The sequence below is a fragment of the Dasypus novemcinctus genome, chromosome 10 (genome assembly GCF_030445035.2).
Source record: "Dasypus novemcinctus isolate mDasNov1 chromosome 10, mDasNov1.1.hap2, whole genome shotgun sequence".
Taxonomy (NCBI): Eukaryota; Metazoa; Chordata; class Mammalia; order Cingulata; family Dasypodidae; genus Dasypus; species Dasypus novemcinctus.
The window spans coordinates 14,575,575-14,600,097 of NC_080682.1; the positions used below are offsets into that span (position 1 = coordinate 14,575,575).

Consider the following 24,523-nt stretch of genomic DNA (forward strand, 5'->3'; position numbering starts at 1 on the left):
ACCGAGATGCAAATACTTGGAGCAAGAGAGAACAGCACAGACAAAGGTCCTGCGGCAGGAAGGCGCTTCGCACGCACGTCAGGGGAACAGAAAGACGGCCTGTGTGACTGGATTTGAGTGGACGTGGCCTAGATAAGGTTGGGGAAGTTTGAGGGCAGGGTGAGGGCTGGCTCTTCACCCGCTTTAGAGAGTTCCCAGGAGGGATGTGCTGAGGCCCAGTGGGGATTTAATCTCAGTGTCCCTCTCAATCTCAACTCATTTCTCATTTGTGGGTCCTCTGTGGCGCCACACGCTTCTCTTAGGTGCCCCCACTTCCTTCCTCAAAGCAGGATTTGCATTTGCACAACATGAACTGCAATTTTAAAAATCCCCCCCCCACCCCCGTCACTCTGGAGTCCAGTCACCACCGTGCCCCACCCTCTCTCCCTGCTTCAGTCTCTGAATCTATGAAATGGGCAAGTGGGACCAAAGGATGCAGGTGGCCTCTGTTCCTGCGCCCAAAGTGCGGCATTCTGACTGGAAGAGCACGCAGCAGAAGTGGGATGTGGGAGAGAAATGAAAGTGAAAGATGGAAACCATCCCTCCAGGCTCCGGGAAGGCATGCATTGGTGGGGGCAGGGTTCGTTGCCAGAGGAGGAAGGGAGTTTTTAGAAAGATGGGCGGGCAGGAGTCTTGTGACCCAGACTTTCATTTCTCCAAAACACTCCTCTGTGCCTGCCGTGGTCTGGCCGGGCCACAGGAGCCAGTGAAAGGGGAAACGACCAGCCATCAAAGTTTCTCAGGAAGCAGGGAGAGGGGCGGAGGCTGAACTGGGAGGGAGACAGTCCGGGGGGCAGGGAGGAGACAGAAGGGGGGGTGGTAGAGGGAGCCCCTGCGGTGGGCAGAGGGTCAAGAGGACCAGCCAGGTGTCACAGGACATCAATTAAGAAAGGGGAACGAGCCAAAAGATCAGCCAAAGGGGGGGGGGGCACAGAGAGTGGAGAGAGACTTTCTCAACAGTGAGAAAGAGGGGAGGGGAGAGTGGGGTGGAGGAAGGAGAGGGGAGAAGAGGGAGAGAAAAAGCGTGGGGGGTTAGGGGAGCAGAGAGAGAATTGAGAATCAGGGAGGGGGAGTCAGAATCTGGGGAGTGAGCAGAGGCCCCGAGGGGGAGAGAAAGGAAGGGAGAGGGGCGAAGAGGGGCCAGAAGAGGGAGCAAAAGGGGGGAGGGTGAGAAAGGGAGACCCGTGCGCGGGCGCCCGGGATGCCGGGCGGGATGCCGGGCGGGGAGCTCAGGCCGCTGCTGGCGCGCGGGCCGCCGGGCCCGGGGCGGCGGCGGCGGCGGCGGCGGGCGGCGGGCGCCGCGGTGCTGCTGGTGCAGGCGCTGGAGCGCGCGGCCTACTTCGGCGTGGCCGCCAACCTCGTGCTCTACCTGAACGGCGCCAATTTCCACTGGGCCGGCCAGCAGGCGTCGCGCGCCGCGCTCGTCTTCCTGGGCGCCTCCTACCTGCTGGCGCCCGTGGGCGGCTGGCTGGCCGACGTCTACCTGGGCCGCTACCGCGCCGTGGCGCTCAGCCTGCTGCTCTACCTGGCCGCCTCGGGCCTGCTGCCCGCCACCGCCTTCCCCGACGGCCGCCGCTCCTTCTGCGGCGAGGTGCCCACGGTGCCGCTGACGCCCGCCTGCCCGCGGCCGCCCTGCCCGCTGGCCTCGCCCAGCCCCTACTGCGCGCCCACCCTCTACGCCGCGCTGCTGCTGCTCGGCCTGGCCGCCAGCTCCATCAGGACCAACCTCACCTCCTTCGGCGCCGACCAGGTGGGTGGCACGGGGGCCCGCCCCACGCGGGCAGACGGAGGAGGGCGCTCCAGGGCGGCGGGGAGGAGACCTGGGAGGCCTCGGACATGCCACTTCCTCTCTCTGCGCCCAGTTTCCTGATTTGGAAGGCCGGGGGGTGCCGACCCTGGGAACAACTGGGACGGCAGCCCACCCAGGGCCCTCGTTGGTCTCGTTCGAGCTCTGCTGCTTTCAATGGCTGAACTCGGGTAACCCCCTAAATTACCCTTGAGGGAGGCAGTATGAGGGCGTCTAGCCTACAGACGAGGAAACTGGGGTTTGGCTGGCAGAGATCGACTAGTCCCACATCAGGAAGGAAGCAAATCAAGAAGTGGGGTAACCTGCGGCCCAGCTCCAAGCCCCACCATGAGCCCCATTTCTCTCTGATAGGAATCTGGGGGGGTCTGGGGAAGGAGAACCCCACCTCCTCCCAGCTCTGCCACTCATTAGCGAGGGGCTGTGGGCAAATATCTTCATCTGGGAGCCTTTCTCTGTGTACCCTAGGACAGAACCTGATAAAATAGTTGCTGAATGAGGGAACGACGGGGCTGTATTTGGGACAATAGCTTATAGCCTGCTGCAAGGGCTAAGCAATATTGAAACAACCAAGGATGGTGTTAATGAGCAAAATCAGGACGCAGAACGGCAGGCAAAGGACAATTAAAACTGTCTGGAAAGTTTTGAAAGAAAAACAAAAGAAAACTTTTTAATGGGTCTATAAGCAGGCCACTGGACTAACAGAGCTCCTCCCCGCCCCCCCCCCCCCCGATCATCTCTGTTTTTCAATGTTCATTAATCGCCTGGATTACGATCATAAAGTGGACCTTTTTTAAAGAATTGGTTCATCCAGCTGGCCTCCGGGATCCTGCACATGGCACAGCCGCACAGCCGGCAGTGTCCTTGCCAAGGAGGCACTCATCCAGGCCGTTTGAGATTTCTTGGATGATGGGGACTGGCTGCCCCTGGACCATTCCTGGCCCGCTTCTGGCTAGATGCGGATCAGGAGCCCCCCAACACCTGTGCCCATTGGTATCTCTCTTCTTGGCTAAATGCGTTGACATCCCACTCCACCCCAGGTGCACTTGCTCTTGACTCCATTGACCTCCAGAGAGCCCTGGCCACCCTGTGGCCCCTGCCTCTCCCTCCTCCTGGTGGCAGGACCAGTGTCCAGTAGCATCAACTGGGACACAAGCTCCTGGGCGTCCTCCCATTGACTGAGCATGGACCCTGGGGTGAAGGTCAGCAGTGGGGTGAAGCCAGGCTTGCAGGCTGCCTTGAGTCTGGACCTGATCCCCAGGACAGTGCAGACACTGAAATGGTTTGGCGTGGGAATGGACATCCCTGGGTTTGAGTTCTGTAAAATGGTGACAGTGTAGAGAGTGGATGGAGGGAACAAGAATGGGCACACCAGAGCAGTGAAGGGGCCACTGCAGACCTTCAGAGGGGACGTCAGATGGGGGATGTGGGGTGGGAGGGGTGGCACTGTCTGGCAGACATACAGACCCAGATGCCGCGTGCTTCACACACTTGCTGATTTCAGAAAGGGCCATCCATCATTCTAGACGAAGTGTCTGCTCACTCTGGGAGAACTCATTTATATCCTGAATGGGCTGCCTGATTTCCCCCTAGAGTTACAATTGTCATACTTATTTATTTCCAATTAATAAATGGAAGTGCCTGGCTGTTCATAATGGAACTTACGCAATTTTCTGCTTGACTATCTAGAGCAAGGGTGGATGTGTCCCTCCCTCCCCATAACCAAGAGGAGATCTCAGAATCTTCAAGGGAATGCAGATTTAAAAGCATCTATTTGGGTCATAATTTTAAGCTTGGAAAAGGAACAGAATACTTATCTTTTCCACAGTGCAGCTCCAGAAAGTAAAGCTTGACTGAATCTTCTTAGCTAGTGAAAATAGGGATCTCTAGGTAGAAGGAGAGCAATGGATTCTGAAATCGTGGAGTTTATTAAAAGGGTGAAAGATTTCACAATGTAAAGAGTCATTTATCTAGAGAAGTAGCTCCCAGTCTTCAATGCTTTGTAAAAATGCAGATGCCTGGGCCCTGCCCCGGACCTGCTGAGTTGGAATCTGGGGCTGGGGCTGTGGCAGAGGTCAGAGCAGCCAGTGGGGCTGACCTGAGCCAGCAGACGGGAAGGCGGCCTGGGCCCTGAGGCCCGGCTGTTGCAGATCAATCCAAATCTGGGGTAAAGATTTTCAACCCGTCTGCCCTTGCTGAGGGGTGGGGGTGGGTGGGGGAGGGTTGGGCGGATGGCTTTTTTTTTCACCAGGCCAGAGCCTGCCCTTCGGGCTGTGTCTGGAACAGCCTCTGCTTCCCCTGATGATGCCAACCTTGTTTAATTGGACATATGGATCTGAGGGGGCAAGTTGGGGGAAGTGAGAGGCCATATTAGAACATTTGGCTTACAGCTCCAACCTGTAGAGGAAATTCACAATCCAGTTTCTAACTGCTTTTGGTAACAGGCATAGATCATACGAAATAATGTAGAACAGAACTGAGATCTTCCTTGGTTTGTTTCTGCTTAAAAAGTAATGCACACTCTAAGTTGCACAGAGACAAAGGAAGAAATCAACCAGAAATGAACAAAGTGACATCAGAAACATCTGTTGGGTACAGTACTTGGTGACTAGGAAAAAGCAATCAGTGTGCATTATGGGGATGAAAAGACAGCTGTGCCAGAATGTCCTGATCATTAACAAGCGTCTCCCAAGAGAAAGGTTTACTCATTCATTCCACAAATATTTATTGAGCATCTATTTAGTGATCAGAGACCAGAAAAGTGCCTGACTGCCCACACATCAAGAAGCATCTCATTGGGAGAGGGGGGGGTGCAGGTACAGAGAGTCCATCACCCACAGGATGCCCTGGACCTCCTTAGCCCTCACTCTGTCCCATGCCTGGCAGGTGATGGTTCTTGGCCGCGATGCCACCCGCCGCTTCTTCAACTGGTTTTACTGGAGCATCAACCTGGGGGCCGTGCTGTCACTGCTGGTGGTGGCCTTCATTCAACAGAACATCAGCTTCCTGGTGGGCTACAGCATCCCCGTGGGCTGTGTGGGCCTGGCGTTCTTCATCTTCCTCTTTGCCACCCCCATTTTCATTACCAAGCCCCCCACGGGCAGCCAAGTGTCCTCCATGCTAAAGCTTGCATTCCGAAACTACTGCCCCCGGCTTTGGTGTCCACGCTCTGCCAGGTAAGGCACGGTCCAGGCTGGGGGGAGGCTCTGGTGCAGCCAGCCACGGTCTTTTGTCCTTCCCTCTCTCCAGCAGGCAGGCATTGCCCACAGTGACTGAGGATGGTGAGGAAGGTCAAGGTGGAGGTGGTGGTATTGGCTCTGGCCCATCTGTAGGATGGTGATGATCTTGACATTGCCGATGGAGATAAAGGCAGGGGTGATGGTGTTGGTGGCTACAATGAAGATAAAACTGGTAATGGTGATGACAGTGTTAGGAGAGGTGATCTGGTGGAGACGATGGTACCAGTGAAGGTTGTTGGGATATAACATGAAGAGAGCTACACTATCCTGATATTAAGTATGAGAATGTCTAAGAAATCAGGCAAACTTGCTCCCTCCCGCATTAGCTGACATCCAAGGCAGGAAGGTGACTTCCTTTTGCCCCTCTCCTTCCTAGTTAATTGACTCCGTATGCTAAGCAATGGAGCCAGCTCCACCTTGGAGGCAGCTACAGCTCTGTCAACAGGACCTAGATGGAAAAGGTGAAGAACACATCTTGCCCCTAATCTCGGATATTGCCATAGGGTTTGTGAGGATAGCTCTCGGGTTCCAGGGAGCTGGTTGCTTTAATGATTGCGTGCTACCTAACAGACCGCCCCAGAACTTTGTAGTTTAAACAAACTTTGTATTCCCTCTCACAATTCAGTGGGTGACTGGGCTCATCCAGGCAATTCTTCTGCCCCCTGGGATGCCACCTGGAGCTGCCGTCGTTTGGGGGCTTGAATGGCTGGGATATCCAAGATGGCTCACCTAGCTGGCTGGCATTGACATTGGCTGTTGGCTGAGAGCTTGCCTGGGGCTGCCCACTAGAGCATCTCGGTTCTCCTTCACGTGGCTTTGCCACGCCGCTTGAGCTTCTCACAGCTTGGCGTCTGGGTTGCGAGAGTGAATATTCCAAAGGGAAGAAAGTGGAAGCTGTCAGTCCTCTTTGGGGTTGGCTTCAGACATCCCAGAGCATCACTTCTGCCATGTTTTGTGGGTTCAAAGCAGCCGCCAGGCCAGCCCATCAAGGGGAGGGGCTAAACTCCAACCTGTTGGTGGAGGAGGGGCAGCACACACTGGATGGGGAGCAGACGGTGCCAGCCGTCTTTGAGATGAGCACAGTGGGATCGGCCCTTCGGGCATCTCGGAGGATGAGGCAAGGCCTCAGGCAAAGAAGGAGCAGAAGCCTCTCAGGGCAAAGGGTGAAGGCTGCAGCAGCCAGGCTGATAATGTTCCCTCCACCCCCACCTCCACTCCCCAGCTCGCGGCCACGTAGGGGGATGTTAGAATGTTGACTTCTGAGCAGGATGGACCTGGTGGCAGCAGGCAGGGGAAGTTTGGCCTATGGAATCTGTGACAGTCCCTCTCTCCAAGGCAGGCTTGTACTGGGACTTCCTGATTCCCATGGCAGTTTGATGCCATGAGCCTACAAAATGCCCCAAGGTTGTGCTTGCCACAGCCACAGCTCTAGGGTGGAATGGGTCTTAATTGGACACCCTTGTTTCAAAGATGATAGCGAAGTGATAATATTGGCCGTGGTGGTGCCAACATTGAAAAAAAAATGACAATGACCGTCCTGGATGGCTCTGGGTGACTGTGATAGTGGGGCAGCTGTAATGCTGGCATGGATGACAGTGGTGCCGATGGCAAAGGTGATGCGGACAGTGGCGCGGAGGAGATGAGGGTGGTGATTGCAGAGGTGATGGCTGTGGCATCGGGATCACGGCGAAGGTGAGAATGGTGGTGACGAGAGCCTCCATGGCCCCGCAGGGACCCTCAGGGCGCCCGCCTGCTGCCTGACCAGAGGTCTCCCCAGGCTGGGGCTTCCCCCCGAGAGGACGTCGCCAACTTCCAGGTGCTGGTGAAGGTCTTGCCCGTCATGGTGACCCTGGTCCCCTACTGGATGGTGTACTTCCAGGTGAGCGTCTCTGCCCTGCTGGGGCGGGGGGAACCTGGCTCTCCATGCTCCTCACTGGTCTCAGCTCTCATCGTGGAAGCCTGGGGCACAGGGAAGCGAGAGAGGGGAGGAGCAAAGCGACCCGCTGCTGAGTACCAGCTGGCGCGGGGCCTGGCGCGGAGCCGGGCCCGATAATTAAACTCCCTTGGCAGGGAGAGGCGGGAGGTATAGCTGAAGGACCCCGGGAGATGGGCCTGAGCCTCGACTCCTTGAGTAAATCACTCCGTCTCGCTGGGTCAAACAGGTGGCTTGGACCAGGGGCTCCTCCGGTGCTGCAGCACTCAGCTTCTCCTTGGCAACTGAAGCCCAGAGTAGGTGGTCCAATGCCCAAAGGCCCCACCCGGAGGGAAAGGGCAAGCTCAGTGCGTTGAGGACTTTGCAACAGTGGCTCCCCGAGTGTCTGTGCCTTGCAGACACCTGTGGAGCTTGAAATAAACACAGATCCCCAAGACCCACCCCAGACTACCGAATCCAAACTGCTGGGGTAGGACCCAGGGGTCTCAGGTTTAATCAACCTCTTGGACAATACTGATGCCCTGCTCGGTTTGGACCCATACCGCTTCCCAAGGGGAAGGTTAGAGGTGTGTGTGTTTGTGTGTGCTTGCCTCGTGTTTGTGTATGGGAGTGTATTGGTGTGTGTTTGTGTTTGCATGTTTTTTGTACGGTTGTGTGTTTGTATATATGTGTTGTGTGTATGCATGTATTCCTGTGTCTTTATGTGCATTTGTATGTTTATGTCTGTGTATGTTTGTGTGCTTGTGTGTATGTCTGTGTGTGTCTCAGGAGGTTGAGGACCGATCTCACCCCGGCCCCAGGCCATAGGTCCTTGTGTCTCATAGGAACACTTGTCAGAACTGCAAGAGACAGGGGTCACACAGGGCCAGCCTGCTCCTTGGCGGCGGCTCAGTGGCCGAGCGCGCCACTGATGGGCCGGGGTGGGCCGGTGAGGTGTCCGTGGTGGATCCTCAGCCACGCGGGTCATCGGGATGTCGACAAGCTGCCGTGCCAGGTGGCAAAGAGCTGCTACTCGGAGTGGGCATGCGTCCTCCCCTGCCCCGGCCCCCTCCTGTGGATCCCCTGGATCCCCCCTCTCCACCCCCATGATCCAGCAAGGAAAGGGGTAATGCCTGCCCAGCAGGGGCCTCATGGCGCCTGCTCCCCCAGCTGCGCCCACAGCCAGAGTCTGCGCGGTTCTGCCCTTGTCAGCCTGGGGGACTCGGCTTGGCCTCAGTGCCGGATGAGAACTGCCCGTGGGGACAGTCATTAGCTTCCTCATTGCAACAAGCACTTGTCCCTGTCTGCTCTGTGCCAGGCCCTGGAGGCACCAAATGAATCAGACCCAGCAGCTGCATTCAGCCTGGGGGCAGAAGGGAGGAGGCTCCTTTGCCCAGCCTGGCTCCTGGGGAGCAGGGAGGGGGTGGTTGCTTCCCCGCTGAGGCTGGGGAGCGGGGCCAGCTGCCCAGCACCCCTGGCTGTTGCTGTGGAATGACAGCCTGGAGCCGGGAGCCTTTGGGCCCTGGAGGTGAGGTGCCAGCTCTGTTCCAGCCTCACCTCCGTCTCTCCTGGCAGATGCAGTCCACATACGTCCTGCAGGGTCTTCACCTCCATATCCCGAACATTTTCCCGGGCAGCCCTATCAACAGCTCTGTGGATCTCAGAACCCAGGGCAGCAGCTACAAGGTGAGAGACAACGCGTGTGTTCAGCCCCCAGTTCAGGCCGCGCTGGAGGCTGGATTCCAGCTGCAGGATCCTCGGGATTCAGGAGTGGGGCCGACCCTGGGCCCAGGCATCGGCCAAGAGGCCCACTGTTCAAAAGAACACAGGCCAGTTTCCTTCCCTTCCACCACTGCTCTGAAACAGGCCTCACTGCCCAATTTGCACCCAGCCCTCAAATCCGGCCTAGTCAATTCCCTCTTCCAATCTATCCCGTTCTACCCCTCCCTGGGATCCCCAGGTTCCCAAATCTTTGCCTTTCACCAGGCCTTTCCAAACAGTTCCTTGGCATTTTAGAGACTCATGAAATCAAAGATCCTCAGAATTGACAGATAAATGGCATATGTCATTGATACCCCGCTTCCTTGCCCCTGGCAGACATCACTAATCAATCAAGATGTTCTTTCTTGCTGAGCCCATGAGTGTTCCAGACAGCCATTACCAGCCCGTAGCCGTGAGAATATAAGAGGAACCTATTTGCCATCCGGCTCTCCCACCCCTCAATGACACAGCTGAGGAGTCTGGGTCCTGGAGAGGGGAAGGGGCTGAGCCAGGGTCACCCAAGGACAGACCGGAGCCCAGGTCTCCCGACTTCAGTCCAGAGCCCCCTGCGCCCTGCTAGCCTGCCTCTCTTGGCTCCCTCCTGTCCAGATCCCGGAAGCCTGGCTGCTCCTGGCCAACGTGGTGGTGGTGCTGCTCCTGGTGCCCCTGAAAGACCACCTGATCGACCCTTTCCTGGTGCGGCGCAAGCTGCTGCCCTCGGCTCTGCAGAAGATGGCGCTGGGAATGTTCTTTGGCTTTACCTCCGTCATTGTGGCAGGTGGGTGGGCCGGCGTGGAGGGGCGTGGGGGTGTGGTCTGGTCTGGGTGTGGGGTTGGGGGAGACCAGCTCTCCTGTGGGCTGAGGCTGAGGCCGGTGGGGGTCAGGCTTGGCCTTCCAGAGGGGAGTGCTGAAGAAACCTACGCCAGCCCAGCCTCCCCTCCTGTGGGCAGAGGAGGGAGGCCCATGCCCAGAGAGGACAAAAGCCTTTCCCCACTGGGAGGTAAGCTCTTTGAAGGCAGGATTTTTATCTTTTTTATTTACTGCTCTATCCCCAGAGCCTGCAGGCATTAAATAAATGTGCCGAATGAATGCATTTTCCAAAGATATGCAGCCACTCAATGGCAAAGAAGACTTTTTAGAAACTATTATCTATTCCCTTCCTTCTTCCATTTCAAAAGGATTTGAAGGCACTTATTAAAAAGGGCTGGGGTTAAGAAGGCTCTAACTTTGTTGCACATACCTGGCGCTTTTCGCCTGGTGACTTCATGACTCTGAGGTGACTTCACGTCTTTGAGCGTCCTCTTTAAAATGGGGCCCATAATTCAGATTGTGTTGAAAGGATGAAAACCAAACTAGATTTTTTTTCAGCTATGAGTTTGAATGCCTTTTGTCCTATTGCATCCTTATAATACCACCTGCATTTTTATTCCAGCTTCTCAGATAAGGGTGCTGGATCTCAGAGAGGGTCAGCCATTTGCCTAGGGTCACACAGCTGGCTAGTGGTAGAGCCAGGATTGGAACCCAAGTCCCCTAACTCGACATCCAGAGCCTGTTCCTTTAAACACAGCCATATCCCAAGAGGATGGGAGATAAAATAGTCAGATTTGAAAGCCAGGTTAGGAACACTACTGCAATGGTTGAGCACGAAGCCTAGCTCTGAGATTCCTGGCAGCCAAGGCAAAAAGGGAAGATTTGGGAATCAAATCTTGATCCTCCCAGGCTAGTGTTCTTTTCCTTATCTGATGTTCAGTCAATTATTGAATACTTATGAGCACCCGCCAAGTGCCAAGCTCTACTGGGGGCTAAGATGTCTAGGGAGGACCTGGGGTAGCCCCTCCCTGGTCCTTTCCCAGGTGTCCTGGAGATGGAGCGTTTACACTACATACACCAAAACGAGACGGTGACCCAGCAAATTGGATTGGACCAGTACTATGCGGCATCGCTGTCCATCGCGTGGCAGATCCCTCAGTACCTGCTTATCGGGATCAGTGAGATATTTGCCAGCATTCCAGGTACTCTGGATCCCCTCCCCTGCTCTCACACCAGCCATGGGCCATGCCCAGTGGTGTCTCAAAGTCAGGAGTCCCAGGGGCCCCGCCTCCACGGCCTCACATAGAGGAAGGCACTGCTTCCTGAGTGGGCTGCTTGTGTCCAGCAGGGATTTATTAGCTCCCGGATGTGCCCAGCTATGCGATAGGCACTAGAGAGTTGGAGGCATAAAATAAGATGCTCCTACCCCCACTTTCCTCCTATTCCCCCCAAGGCCATGGTCCCCGCCCTCGGTGTCTTTGCACTTGCTGTTCCCTCTGCCCAGATGGAAGGACAATTCCTGTCTCCCATTCAATATGCGTCAAATGCCATCTTCTCCATGAGACCCTGTCCAAGGCCCCTGGACGGAGGAGGCACTCCCTTCCCTGCCCTCTGCTCATCTCTCTAGCTCAGCACCCAGAACCCGCCACTGACATGTTTATGCCTCTCCCCCCCACACACACACCCCAGAGCCTTGAGCTGGAGCTGCAGGCACCAGCTCTGAGACAGGCTTCTGGATCAACAAAGTAGCCCAGGCTAGGCTCCGGGGGCTCTTAAAGATAGTACTGACCCCGGGAAGTCACTGGGCCTAGTGGGCCAGCTAGTCCTGCGACAGGAATGCAGTGGGAGCCCGTGGGTAAAGTGGGGGTTTGTGAGCTGGGCTTCAGGGGAGGAGGAATCCAGCAGTGGGGGGGGGGGAGGGAGGGAGGGAGGCAGAAACAGAGACCCGGAGGAGGGGCCTGGTGGGGAGGGGGCAGTCACGGAGGCCACGCTGGGGTGGGCTGAGCCCATCAGAGATGTGGAGAGGGGTCCACCTGGCTGTGAGGAGGAGGATGGGAGATGGGGCAGTTTAGGAGGCATTTGCAAGAGCCAGGCAGGAAATGACCAGGCTGGGGGTTCGGCCTGGGGCAGTGGGGACAGAGGGACAGAGAAGAGGGCATACATTTAGAAGAGGTTCCTGGGTTGATTTGGTGCTGACATTGACAGCGGGCAGAGAGGGTCAGGGAGAGCGAGAGGGTGACGATGGGCCCAGATTGGGGGTGTAGTCACTATTGGGAGACCAGGAGGCAGGGCAGGAGGGCACAGTGCCCCAATGGAGGTGCCCGGCCAGGACAGACACAGGGGCGTCACTGGTACACTGGAAGAGCCATGCAGGAGCCAGGATGGAGGACCTGGGGAGGGACCTGGGGGCCAGCGGGTGGGACCGGCCTCTCCCCTCCGCCAGCCCTGGGTCCCCCCTCCCTCTCTGCAGGCCTGGAGTTTGCCTACTCAGAGGCTCCGCGCTCCATGCAGGGCGCCATCATGGGCATCTTCTTCGGCTTGTCAGGGGTGGGCTCGCTGTTGGGCTCCAGCCTGGTGGCCCTTCTGTCCCTGCCTGGGGGCTGGCTGCACTGCCCCGAGGACTTCGGTGAGTGCGGGGCCTCCCTGGAGGGGGCACGGTGGAAGGAGGCTTGGAAATCAGGCGCGACCTTAAGTGCTCTGACCCCCGGCAGAGTGAAGGAGCTGCTGGGCTAGGCAGGGCCTCCACAACCTGGGCCTCAGTTTCCCCAACTGTCTAAACGGAAGCATTGGACTCAGTGGGCCTCCCAAGCTCCTTCCTGCCTCTGAAACTGCCCTTCTGGCTGAGAGGTCACCTTTCCCCCAGGATCGGTGTATCCAGGAGACCCTGAATGAACAGCCAGCTAAAGGCAGGCACCTTGCGAGACACCAGGGCAGCTCTCGCCCGCTTCCCACACTGCCTCAGCCACTGGCCCCAGGGCAGGATAGGTGGGTCGAGGGGGCAGGGAGCCCTGGCCTGACCCAGATGCCAACCCCTCCTTTCCCCAGGGAACATTAACAACTGCCGGATGGACCTCTACTTCTTCCTGCTGGCCGGCATTCAGGCGGTCACAGGTCTCCTGTTTGCCTGGATCGCTGGCCGCTACGAGCGGGCGGCTCAGGGTCCAGCCTCCCAGGGCTCTGCCACCAGGGACAGGGGCTGACCGTCGCCCCCTCACCTCCCACCTCCCTCCACCTAACACAGACAGCAGCAGTCCCCGCAGTGGCTTCCTTTGCACTTTATTCTGTACCCAACATCAGAAGGAAAAGATTCCCATAAATAGGGGGCGCAAGCCCCTCTTCACGACCATGGTCCAGGACACAGGGCAGGAAGCGGGGGCCTGGGCGGGTGTCCTCGTAAGGGGACCGGACAGGGGGCTTGGGGCCAATGAGCACCTGTGCCTGAGCTGGAGGCACAGGCAGGAGGCTCGGCGGGACCCTCGACCCCGCTGCCTGGGCCGCTGGCCCAGGACCCCCGCCAGGCAGGCTGGGGCGGGGTCAGGAGCTGCCCCGGATCCTCTCCATGTAGTTGCGCAGCTCCTCGGGGTCCTTCAGCCCCATGTCCTCACACACCCAGCGGATGTCCTCCTCGCCCGCCACCAGGATGGACTGCACGGCCGGGGCCCCGGCGGGCTCCTCAGGCAGCTGGGCGGGGGGCGCTGGCGCAAAGGTCACAAACTCCACGCGCTTCCGCCGCCCCCCCGGCTTCCTTACGGGCTAGGGTGCTCGAGTTGCTGGAGGTGCCCCCAGCCGGGTCGGGGGCCGGGGTCTCCCCTCCTCCTCCCCCCGCTCTCGCAGGGGCAGCCCCCCACCCCCTGGGCCGGGCCAGGGGACCGCCGGTCCAGCTGGCGGCTCAGTTCCTCCTGGTCAGTGCCCAGCCAGACCCAGTTGTGAGGCTGGGGGGAGGCGGGGTCGGCGGCGCTGTCGGGGGGCTCCTTGCGCTGGTAGCGCAGCACGAAGACCATGCCGTTCACCAGGAAGATGAGGATGGCCAGACAGAAGATGCCCAGCAGGGCGTACATGCCCAGCTCGAGGTTGGTGACCCGCCGAGGGGCAGGGACCATCTCCTCTTCCTCCTCCTCCTCCTCCTCTTCCTGCCTGGCCTCGGCTTCCTCCTTCCCGGTCTCCTCTGCCCGCTCAAACTTGCCGCTCGCACCCCCGCTGCCCACCGCCCGCCGTTCACCACCCAGGCTGGCCTCCGTGGCTGGGGGGCTCCGGGCGGGGCTGGATGGGAGGGCAGGGACTGGGGTGGGGACAGGGGGCAGCCCCAGCCAGGCAGCGCCAGAGGCCAGGGGCACGCGGTGGCGGCTCCGGCGGCAGGGCTCGGGTGGGTGCAGAGCCACATACAGGGGCAGCCCCTCGGCTCCCGCACCACTCACCACCACCCCAAGCCGGGCACCCCTCTCCTCGGCTGGCAGGACCGCACCAGGCTCCTCGGCCGAGACGGACAGTCCCAGGTCACGGCGGTCGTAGAGCTCGGTGGGGGCCAGCGTGTGGTCAGAGAAGGACAGCCACAGGGAGAGGGCCACCTCCTGCGGGGCACACGGACACAGGCAGAGACGCGAGGGCACGCACGCATGCACACAGAGACCACTCCCACAGAGACGGAGAGACCAGGGAGAGAAACAGAGACACAGGCGATGGACAAGACACAGGGAGAGAGGGGACGGGCGTCAATCACCTGCTGCCACTCAGCCCCGGGGTCTGAGGCATTGGGAGGTCCTCAGAGCCAGCAGGTCCACCTCCCACTGCCACACTCCAGCCGGCCACTGCTTGATCCCCTCCAGCTGCAGAGAGCTCACTACCTCCCAGGGAAGTGAGTCCTCAATCTGAAAACCCTAGGGGGAGGGGCCGAGGTACCAGGGCCCTCTTCCTCCCGAGCTCCTCTACCATCAGCCCCCCCTTAGAGATGGCGACCTCATCCCCCGGGGTCCTCAGCTGTCACCTGCTTTGGAGCGGGGAGGGCTGGCTGGGCCCAGCACGTGGCAGTGACCTCCCCGGGGTGGGCAGTGCCCCGGCTCAGGGCCAGGGAGATGCCCGTGACCGGCTGAACCCGCAGCTCCGTCACTGAGACCTTGTCATCCGTCACGGCCAGCGCCTGCTCCCCCAGGATGGAGTCAGACAGCGGGGAACGCACCTGAGGGCGGGAGGGAGCTAGAGGTGGGGGGCCCTTTACAGATGGCCCTTCTCTGTGAGACCCCAGGCCTACCCCCCCCAATCCCCGCAAAAAGAATCTGGTTTCTGCTCCCAGCAACCTCACAGACTACTCTCCTGCGCCCGCCCTTTGCACTCAACATGCTCTATATGGACTGGGACCCCAATCCCACACGTTGGGGGACAGTTCCCTCCACCCCCAAGCCCCAGCCCCACACACCTAGAGGTCACCCCCAGTTCTCAATGCCCCTCCCGCCGGCAGCTGGACTGCACGCCTCCCGGGGTGTACCCTGCGCTAGGGGCATTCCTGCTCCGGGGTTGTCCCCTCACCGCTCCCACTCGCTCACCTCAATGGAGGTGACGCCGGGCTCCCGACCCACCAGGACGCGGCCACCCTCCAGCGAGGCCACGCGCGGGTCCTGCACGCGGGCGTGCGGTGCCACCAGGTGCGACACGTCCAGCAGCCAGTCGGGGCCGAGCAGGTGGCTGAGGCGCCGGCCGCCGTCCAGCGGGTGGGCCGCGAAGGGCGCGAGGAAGCGCACGCCGGCGCGCTGGTACTGCAGGCGGCAGGCGCGGGCGCGCCGCTCGGCCTCCTCCCCCGCGGGCTCCGGCTCCGCCGCCCTGCGGGGCGGGGCGGGGCGCCGGGGGCGGGGCGTCAGCGAAGACCCCGCCCCTCCGCTAAGCCCTGGGCGGAAGCCACGCACCTGGACACCTGGGCGTCAGGCCCCTCCACCTGGAGACGCGGACCCCCCTGCCTCGTGCCCACCCAGCAAGACGCTCTCGCCCTCCTCTGGCTCCTAGTTGGAACCCTCATGGGAGGGACCTCGGGATTAGATTCCAGGCCCCTCCGCACCCCCCCCACCCCTGCCTGGATTCTGGGGCGATCCCCTCAGGGTTTCTTCAGTATTTATTGAGCCAGGTCCTATCTCAGGCGTTGTGAACAGAATAGACAAAAAAACAAAACCCTGCCTTCAGGCGGCTAAGATTCTTAGAGAAGTGTGGAGGGGAGAAGCGGACAAGACTCCAGGCAAATCAATACATCGTACTGAATATGGGGAGGTGGTAAGTGCTAGGTTGAACTGAGGCAGGGAAGGGGGACAGGGAGGTTGGCAATTTCTAATAAAGTGGCCAGAGGCTGGGTGGGGCGGGGCGGGGCTGGGCAGGAAGGAACCTCGAGCAACTCAGGCAATTTTTCAGAACCCAGCTCGCGTGCCCCCAGGCAGTCCAGAGCGAGGTCGCGGAAGCCGGCCGGCTGCCCCAGGCCTGCACTCACCCTTCCGTTGGACCGGGGACCCTCCAGCCGCGGATCTGCTCGAGCGTGGCGTCCGTCAGCTCGATGCGCAGGGGCAGCAGCGGCACCCACACTGTCAGCCTCAGCGAGGCCCGCAGCCGGCGCCACCAGAAGTCCACCCGCACCCCCCGGGCGCCCCGGCTCTCCCTGCCGGTCACCAGCACAGCATCGCAGGTGTCCGACACCTGGGGGTAGGCAGAGGGCAGGGGGCGGGCAGAGAGGGCAGTCCTGACTCAAGGCGCAGGAGGAGGCGCCCGGCCGGCCGAAGCTCAGTCCTGTATTTCTCTGCGAGGTATGTCCTGCCGGCCTCGTTGGCTTAGCCACTGTCCTGAGTTGACCATTTCACCGTGTGCCCAGGATCCACTCCCCCCTCTGGAGGAACGGGCCATTCCTGGAGCTCACCTGGGGCTGGGATGGGGAACTGGCTACGCTCACGCAACCCTCTTGCTCCCTGGCAGTGGAGTGCTCTGAACCCACACATCCAGCTCCCCAGCGCTGGCCTCTGACACGTGCAAAGACTGAGGGGCGGTGCAGAGGGACTGTCCCCCTTTGTCCCCTGCCCCCAGAGCCCTCAGGTGGGAACCACAGGTGGGCAAAGGGCCACCACAAGTGGGCCACCGCAAGTACGGGAAGACTCCTTCTCCACTGAGGTGGCCAGGGTTTATGTAAGTGCAGGCGCCACGCTTCCTCTCTCAGAACTTCAAAATGAGAAAGGTACCCTGACCTTTTTTACCTCACGATCAATAGAAGTCTCCATAATAATAATTATGATTATATACCCTATTATGTAACAGCAACCAGGGCCATTGTTTCAGCTCCTGAAATCTGAGACTGTCTTAGACTCTTTTGATTCTTAAAAGAACCCTAAGACAAACTCTTATTTATTTTTATTTTTATATTTTTTTTGAGCTGGTACCGGGTATTGAACCTGGGACCTTGTACATGGGAAGCAGGTGCTGAACTACTGAGTTACACCAGCTCCCCTCCTTTTATAGTTTAGGAAACTGAGGCTCAGAGAGGTTACGAAACTTGCCCTAAATCACACAGCCAGTAAATGATGAAATTGGGTTTCAAACTAAACCCTTCTGATCCCAAAGTATGTGCTCTGAATGCTCCCATGGCAGCTCATTTGCCAATGTAATAGCAAATGTGAGTGACTAAATTCAAGGCCCTTGGGGTTACTTAGCTCCCAGGATTCTGGAGAGAGGTGGTGGGAATAAAAGAAGTTCCTCTTGTGGATCCCCGCATGAGGCTTCTGGTCTTGAGAAGCAGCTGAACGGGGAAGGATGCTGTGTGTGTATCACGTGCACATGCAAATGTGGACACCCGCGGGGTCAGCACAGGTCACTCACCTGCAGGACCTGTGGGTTGGCCGACTCGCAGCCGATGTGCTCTGTCACCTCCACCAGGGCCCCCCCGCTGTCCACGGTGACAAGGCGCACGGGCACATGCCGGGGCACTCCAGTCAGCGGCGCCGTATTCACTAGCTCCTCGGCCTGGGGGTGCGGGAGGAGCTCAGCCCCTGGCCTCGGAGCTCATGAGATCGCTGGGAGTGGGACCCCAGCCCAGGGGGAAGCCCCCTTACCTTGGCCAGTGGCACAAGGGCTCTTATGTCTCGCTCCGACACCAGGATCTCCCACACCATTTTGTCCTTCTCTGCCTCGGGGGCCTGGCCTGGGTACTCCAGCTGCCAGGTGACAGGGCGAGTGACCGCCGTGGCCCCACCAGTGCCATTCTCCACGGCAAAGTCCACCCATAGGAATTCAGACAGTTCAAGGGGGCTGCTGGCAAGAAGAGAAGAACGGAGTGCTTGCTAGCTGCCGGGCACTGTCCTGAGGTAGGGACTATGATTGTCCCCATTTTACAGATGAGGAAACCAAGGCGCAGAGGTTATATAGCCCAAGGTCAGACACGCAGTGAGTGAGTAAAAGAGCTGGGCTCTAAAGCCAAGCTTCCTGACTTCAGAACCGAAGCTCTTATCCACTCTTGACCTCTACCAGATCCATGTGACCACCTACCCACTTTCCAGAATAGTTGCTGGCTCCCCTAAATAATAACTCGCATCATTTCCTTGGCTCCTACACTGTAGGAAGTGTCCTGGGCGCTTGATATACAGCACCTCGTTTTCTCTTCACAAACCCTAAGGAAAGCATTATTAAGTCCATCTCACAAGTGAGAAGACAGAGGCTCCAGGGGGTAGGCTGGCTTGCCCAGAATTATTATTCCCAAGAGCATCAGAACCAGGATTTAAACAAGGGTGACAAAGCTCATGACCTTGACCCAGGGGCCTTGCTCTAGACAGGAATAAACATTAAGATCTGCAGGGCAATCTGGCCTTTTGCGTCGCCCAGGCAGTGGCAGTGGGAGGAGGGGAGGAGAGTGAGGGCTGAACCTGGGTGGCCAGGATAGGTTGGCATCACCTGGGATAAGACTCACAGACACTTGTGTACCTGCCATGTGGCAGCAGCTGGATAGAAATGGTGGCTGAATGAATGAATGAATGAATGATATCCCTGCCATGGGCTGCTTCCTTGAGTTGGCCTTGTGCCTGCTCCCACGAGGAAATGGAGGCAGCATGGCAGCCCCCTTCCCTTAGACCCCCGAAGTCTGTCCACCAGCACCCTGGGGCCAGCACTCCGGCCCCTGTCCCTGGGAGAACGGCCCACCTGTTGTCCAGCCCCCCGGGCCCAGCACGGTGGCAGGTGATGAGGGTGGTGTGGTGCTTGGAGCCCTTGAAGCGGTCCAGCTTGGCGGTCCAGAGGGCGGGCTGGGCCGGGCGGGCGGCCGTCACATGCAGCCCCTTCTTCACCTTGATCCTGGGGGAGAGGACCCAGGCCAGGTTTGTCAAGGAGGGTGCTGAACTGGGAACTGGGTCCGAGGGGGCAGAGGAGGGGCCGGAGCCCACAGACTCCTCACCAGCCTCTGACCTGCTCCCAGAAGACGCCCACCTCAACCCAGGCAACGCCACGCGGCCCTCCCACTCGATGCTCGTTTGCTTTTGACAGACCCCCCCCCCATTGCCCACGAGACTGAGTCTTAGCCTGGCACTCGACTTCCAGGGTTGGGTCGAGCCCCATCTTCAGCTGTGACATTGTGGCATTTCTCCGTGTCCTCTTAGCTTTGGCTCCACCCAAAGTTCTTCCCCCAGCCCCGAAAGTGCCCGCTCACGCCTCTGGACCTTTGCTCGGCCTCTGCCCTCCTCTCCCGAGCCTCCAGCAACCCAGATCTCACTTTCTTTAGAAAATGGTCCAGGTTTTCTGCAGCAGGATGCGTTTCCCCCACCCCACAGCACTTGGGGCCTCTGTGGCAGCCTGTGTGCCCGGGGGCGGGGGGGGCCCTCTAATCCAATCCCTTTCCACCCAGCTCCCTCCTCCCCACTCCAGAGTGGAGACCCAGGGCTTGGTGTACTGTAAAAGTGTCCAGAAGGGGCCAGTTCAATGAGTATGTGTGTGAGTGTGAATGGGAGTGAGAGATGGGGAGATGGGATGGGCAACTGCAAGACCCGTGGGGAAGGGACACCCACAAACCCTCGTGTGGGAAAGGCAAGTCACACCCTGCCAATCCTTGTCAATGGGCTGGGGTGGGGAGCTGCTCCGGGCAACTCCTGCGGAGGGCCACAAAGACCAGAGCCTTCTGGTGGGGTGGGGTGGGCTGTGTCCAAAGGCCAGGGCGAGGGTGGCAAGCGGGCAGGGGGAGACCATGCACATGCATGCTACTGGCACCAAGGCCCTCTCTGGGCACTGCACGTTCCAGCTTCCCTTCCCAGGGCCCTTGCACCTACCCTGTAATGTAGGCAATGCCAGCCACTGGCCAAAGGAGTCTCAGGTGCCAGGGAGAGTGGAGACCCCCTCCTCCTAACTCCAAATTCAGAGCTGTGCCCCCCACCAGGCCCTGGCTGCTGCCAGGGCAACCAGAGCCCTTTGCCTGGAGAGGTTTGGTGGCCCCATGCTTGCCAGAGGTCCAGACAACCAGCAAGGACCCCGAGAGGAGCAGGGGGCCTGCCGCACTCGCCCAGCCCCAGGGCCCGGGGCTCACCGCAGCGTCAGCAGGCCGGCTGTGAAGTTGTGCCGGAGCAGGAGGGCAGCGCTGAAGAGCTGGCCGGGTCGCACAGGCCCATCGGGCACCCGCAGAGTCACGGCCTCGTCCAGGGGCACCTCCTGGTACCGGGGGGGCGCCACCGGCCGCAGCTCCACACCACCCACTGGGATGGCCTGAGTCTCTGGGGCCTCCTCCCCACTGGGGCCGCAGCCCCCAGGGCCCTCGGGCATGGGCTCCAGCGTGTAGGCCAGCTCCACCCGCGTCATGGAGCCCTGGGAGAACCAGTGCGAGGGTAACTCCAGCTCCACCACGCAGGCACCCAAGGGCGGCTGCGAAGACACAAGGGCCTTGGTCGGCACGAGGAGTCAGGAGGGTGGGACTCCTGGCGCCCAGGATTGGACACCCTAAGCTGGAGGGATCCATGAGGTGCAGGCCCAGCACAGGCCAGAGGCGTGTCCCGGGTGACCCTGCCAAGTGGCTGGACTTGAAACCAGGTCTAGGCCTCAGGGCATGGCAGAGGCCACTATTCCACCTCTGGGAATGGTCTCATTCCAAAGTGATCCAATCTCCATGCCTCCTCCTAGCCAGGCCTGGGCTGCCCTGCTAATCGTCAGGCTTCTCAGAATCCCAAAGTCCACAAATACTCTCTCCAGTGGACTCCTGTGCCAAACTCAGAACAGCGAGAGGGCCGGGATTAAAGCAATAGTACAAAATGCCAGCATTTGCTGAGGGATTACTCTGTGCCAAGGGCTATTCTTGCATCATCCCATGTAGTCTTTACTCCAACCCTGTACGACACAGGAATTACTACCCATTTTACAGACGAAGAAACGGAGGCTTGGAGAGACTGTCCCAGGCCAAATTACATAAAATGGACTACACTCCCTAGAGGGCCCTAAATAAAGCTCTTGGAGCAGGATTAGAGCCAGGGGGTCCCTGCTCCCGAACTTCCTGGGAAGGGCGAGCCCTCTCCTTTCCACCCCAGGACCACCCTGTGGCTGGCACAGCAGCAGCAGCAGGGTCGGCCTAGGTGGGACCCACCACTCACCTGGAAGCGGCAGGCTTGGTGAGCGGTGCCCACAGGGTGCGTGGCATAGAGCCGGGCACAGGGCAGGTTGCCGGGCCCTGGTGGCCAATCTTGCCCCTTGAGGTGGAAGAGGACGCGGGCGTGGGGCTCCGCCAGGGTCACGGCCGCTTCCACCAACACGGCCCGCACATCCCATGGCACTGGCTGTTGGTGGAGTTCAGTGACCCGGGGAGGGACCACCTGCGGGGAGAATGGAGAAGCTCACCAAAGCAGGGGGTGGGGAGAAGTGGGATCTGGGAAGAGGGGGTGCTGGCAGGCAAGAGCCTTGATGGGCCTCAGGTCCCCCTGGCCACGGGAGTGTGGCTAGTGCAGGGCCGGCCCCTGAGCCACACGCAGCAGACCTCAGATGTGCCCGTGGGCCCTCCTTACCTGCTCAGTGGCAAAGGGTGGGAAGGAGGCACGGAGCAGCGGCTGGGCCCTGGGCCAGGGCTGCAGGAGCAGAAAGGTCTCCGATCGGGAGCCCAGAGAAGAGTTGGCGGGTGGGTAGCGGCCCACCTGCTGCACACGGAAATGTTCAGGGGCATCCAGAAGCTCCAGGGCTGCCGGCAGGTAGGCTGCGTCCAGGGGGTCCTGGTCACAGGCCACTGAAGAGGGAGAAGGAGTCGGGATGGGGACAGCTCCAGAGTTGGGAGGGGCTGAGCTGAGCTCTGTCCCGGGGCACAGTAGAAGTGAGCAGGGAAGGAAGAAAGGAGCTGTAAATGCCCATCTCCTGGCCTGCGTGGAGGAATCTCCCCATTTCACAGATTAGGAAACCGAGGCTCCGAGTACATGCATTACGTACTCATGCATGTAGTACGTAACAGGGCTGGATTTGAATCTGAGCCCAGGACCTCCTCCTTGATACCTCGATGACAGCTTCTGAGCAGTTCCTTCTTCCCCCTTCCTCCACCCCAGCCTTCCCCCCTCCCACAGAACCTTCTCAGGGTCCCTCCTCCCCAACTCAGACCCCCTACCTACTTGTCTCTGATACCAGGCTGGCATTTGTGGAGTAAGGCTCTCTCCAGAAGGCGAGATGAGCTCTGTGGAAGTAGAGACCCTCCCTCTGCCCCCGGGGCCTGGGCCCGACTTGGCTGGGCTCCCCTCTCATCAGCCTCCCTCTGAAGTTTGCTCCCGCTCCCACCGGGTCTTGGAGTTCAAGAGTGGAGGGGGGATGCTGAAGGGCGCTGTGAAGCCTGTGGGTGCCCTGGCGGTGGGGTGAAGACTATGAACCTGGGAAGACCGTCAAAATATTCAACAACCAGGAAGATCAAGGAGCGCCAAGGCCATATTTGGCTCATACCCACTATCAGTTAGCCCTGATGATAATACTCAACCTTTTTTGAACATGAACTATATGCAGATTCCTATTGTAAACACTTTGCATGCATGAACTCTTGTAGTTTTCCTAAGAACCCTGTGAACTTGGCTATTAATATTATCCACATTGTATGGAACTGGAAAGTGAGGCCGATGGGTCCCACAGCTGGAGAAGGGTGGAGCCGGGAAGAGGCACTACCCACTGGCCTCCCCTGCCTCTCCATCCGCTGCTTCTCTCTCTACCCTGCAGTACCTCCCACCTCCTCCTGGGCCAAGAATGTTGCCTCCTTCTCAAGGAAGCCCTCCTTGATGGCTTGTCCACCTCTCCATGAGCTCCCTCTGAGTTATCTTCCTGTCTCTCCCCCGGGGGTCCTTGTCTTACTCCTCCTGTAATCCCCCAACCGGGGCAGCCCTCCCTGGAGAGGACACCCTAGGAGTTCAGAGACCTGCGTTGAAGTCCTAGCTCTGCCTCGGTGATGCTTAGGCCAGTCATTTCACAGCTCAGAACCTCAGTTCCCTCCCGGGGAAAAGGGTGAGGAGCATTTGGTGACACTGTGGACAGGGCAGGGCGGGGCAGGGCTGGGCAGGCTGGAGTACCGTCTGAGGGAGGGGTTACTGCTGCCGCATAATGGATGTGACAAGGCTTTGCTCTTCGGTGTAAGGGGTTAGTAGGGCGCCCGCTGGGCCCCTCGGGGAGGGGAGCAGGTGGCTGAAAGCAGCCCTAGAGCCAGTCTCAGGCCCCCTGCTGGGCTGGGGGGCGAGGACTTGATGGGTTCACCTTCTTCTCGGGCCAGCCGAGGAGCCCGCGTCTGAGACGCTCCCCGCCCCCAGCCAGGCCCCAAGAGTAACAGGTGAGTGACTCCGGCCCGCGGGCAGTGGCCCCTGGCCTCTGGCCCTCCTCCCACTCCATTCCCTCCCTAATTAGATGCTCTGTGGTCCTGTCCCCAGGGATTTCCATCACACTGGGCCCAGCTCTCCTGGGAGGGAGTGTGTGGGGGGTGGCTGCCTCTCTTAGTTCCACTCCTGTGCTGTGATATCATCCATGCAGCCACAGCTCACCTCCCCAGTCCAGGCTCAGGGGAGTCCGACCCCCACCTCGGGAGGCTGCCCCTTCCTTCAATGTAGGGGAAACCTCCGGGGGGGTGGGGCGCTGAGGAAGGCAGAGATGGGCAATCCTCTGAGACCCCAAGGTCAGAGAGCTCCTGGGGGCAGGAAGTAAGAGGCTAGGTATCTCTCAGGTCCCAGGCAAGGGGGCCCGGGACGGTGGGGAAAGAGGAGGCTAGAAGGCTCCCGAGTGTATCTCTAGGAGGGCAGAGTAAGAGGCACCCGCATCAGGGGCCGCCTAGGGCCGGGGCGGCAGGGCGGGAGGGGGAGCTGGGGAAGGTGGGGGAGAGGGGAGAGAGCCCCCGGGCTGGGCTGGTCCTGGGTCAGGAAGGAGTAGCCGGGTGGTGCGAGGGGAGCGCAGCCTGAGCCGCACGCGGCGGCGGGCGGGATTCCGGCGGTGGGACCTCTCGAGCTCTCGGGCCACGCTGGGGGCGACCCGCTCGGGGTTTAGTCCGAGAACCCGACGGCTGCGGTCTCCGGGACATCACTCCCTCCCGGCCCCGGCCCACGCCGCCCCTCCCTGCCACTGACCTCTCCCGACGTCCAGGGCGAGAGCCAGCAGGAGCAAGAGCCAGGGGCCGCGGGGACCCCCGGGGGCCGCCGCCGCGCGTCCCGCCATCCGCACGCACAACCTCCCGACGCAGGGCGCGGACGAGGCGGGCGGCTCAGGTGGCCGCGGCCCGGCCCCGCATCTCCCGCGCCCGCTGCGCGCCGGCCCGGCCCGGCTGGGTCCCCGCGGCCGCCGTTCCCAGACAATGGAGCGGGAGCGGAGGGAGGGAGGGAGGCCGCGCCGCACACGGGCAGCCCCTCCGCCCCGCCGGGTCCTAGTGCCCGGCCGCTCCTGAACTCCAGCGCGCCCCCAGGCCTGAGGTCGGAAAGGAGGCCACTTCCCTGGGGACTGACCGACAGGACCGTCCCGCTCCGGCCGAGAGGTACACGGGGCATTCAGCTC

The 24,523-nt window shown here is 59.9% G+C and overlaps 2 protein-coding genes across 2 annotated transcripts; one reads left to right on the forward strand and one right to left on the reverse strand.

Moving 5' to 3' along the window:
* The first annotated feature begins 622 nt into the window (after positions 1 to 622).
* On the forward strand, positions 623 to 12,908 carry SLC15A3 (solute carrier family 15 member 3). Its single transcript, XM_058306189.2, has 8 exons — positions 623 to 1,789; positions 4,730 to 5,019; positions 6,814 to 6,961; positions 8,570 to 8,680; positions 9,365 to 9,533; positions 10,609 to 10,767; positions 12,036 to 12,191; positions 12,611 to 12,908. The coding sequence occupies exons 1-8, from the start codon at positions 1,241 to 1,243 to the stop codon at positions 12,763 to 12,765; spliced, it is 1,737 nt and encodes a 578-aa protein (XP_058162172.1). The 5' UTR covers positions 623 to 1,240; the 3' UTR covers positions 12,766 to 12,908.
* TMEM132A (transmembrane protein 132A) lies at positions 12,825 to 24,267 on the reverse strand. Its single transcript, XM_058305378.1, is given in 13 exon segments — positions 12,825 to 13,303; positions 13,305 to 13,386; positions 13,388 to 14,133; positions 14,547 to 14,738; positions 15,103 to 15,376; positions 16,029 to 16,231; positions 17,399 to 17,542; positions 17,632 to 17,827; positions 18,713 to 18,862; positions 20,082 to 20,413; positions 21,133 to 21,351; positions 21,541 to 21,755; positions 24,103 to 24,267. Coding segments are annotated over 13 exon segments (3,045 nt in total). The 5' UTR covers positions 24,191 to 24,267; the 3' UTR covers positions 12,825 to 13,099.
* Between the last annotated feature and the right edge of the window lie 256 nt (positions 24,268 to 24,523).

Coding starts and splice junctions, on each gene's coding strand:
- SLC15A3 (XM_058306189.2), top strand. CDS start 1,241: ATGCCGGGCGGGATGCCGGGCGGGGAGCTCAGGCCGCTGCTGGCGCGC. Junction 6,962..8,569: donor ACTGGATGGTGTACTTCCAG/GTGAGCGTCTCT, acceptor CTCTCCTGGCAG/ATGCAGTCCACATACGTCCT. Junction 8,681..9,364: donor CCCAGGGCAGCAGCTACAAG/GTGAGAGACAAC, acceptor CCTCCTGTCCAG/ATCCCGGAAGCCTGGCTGCT.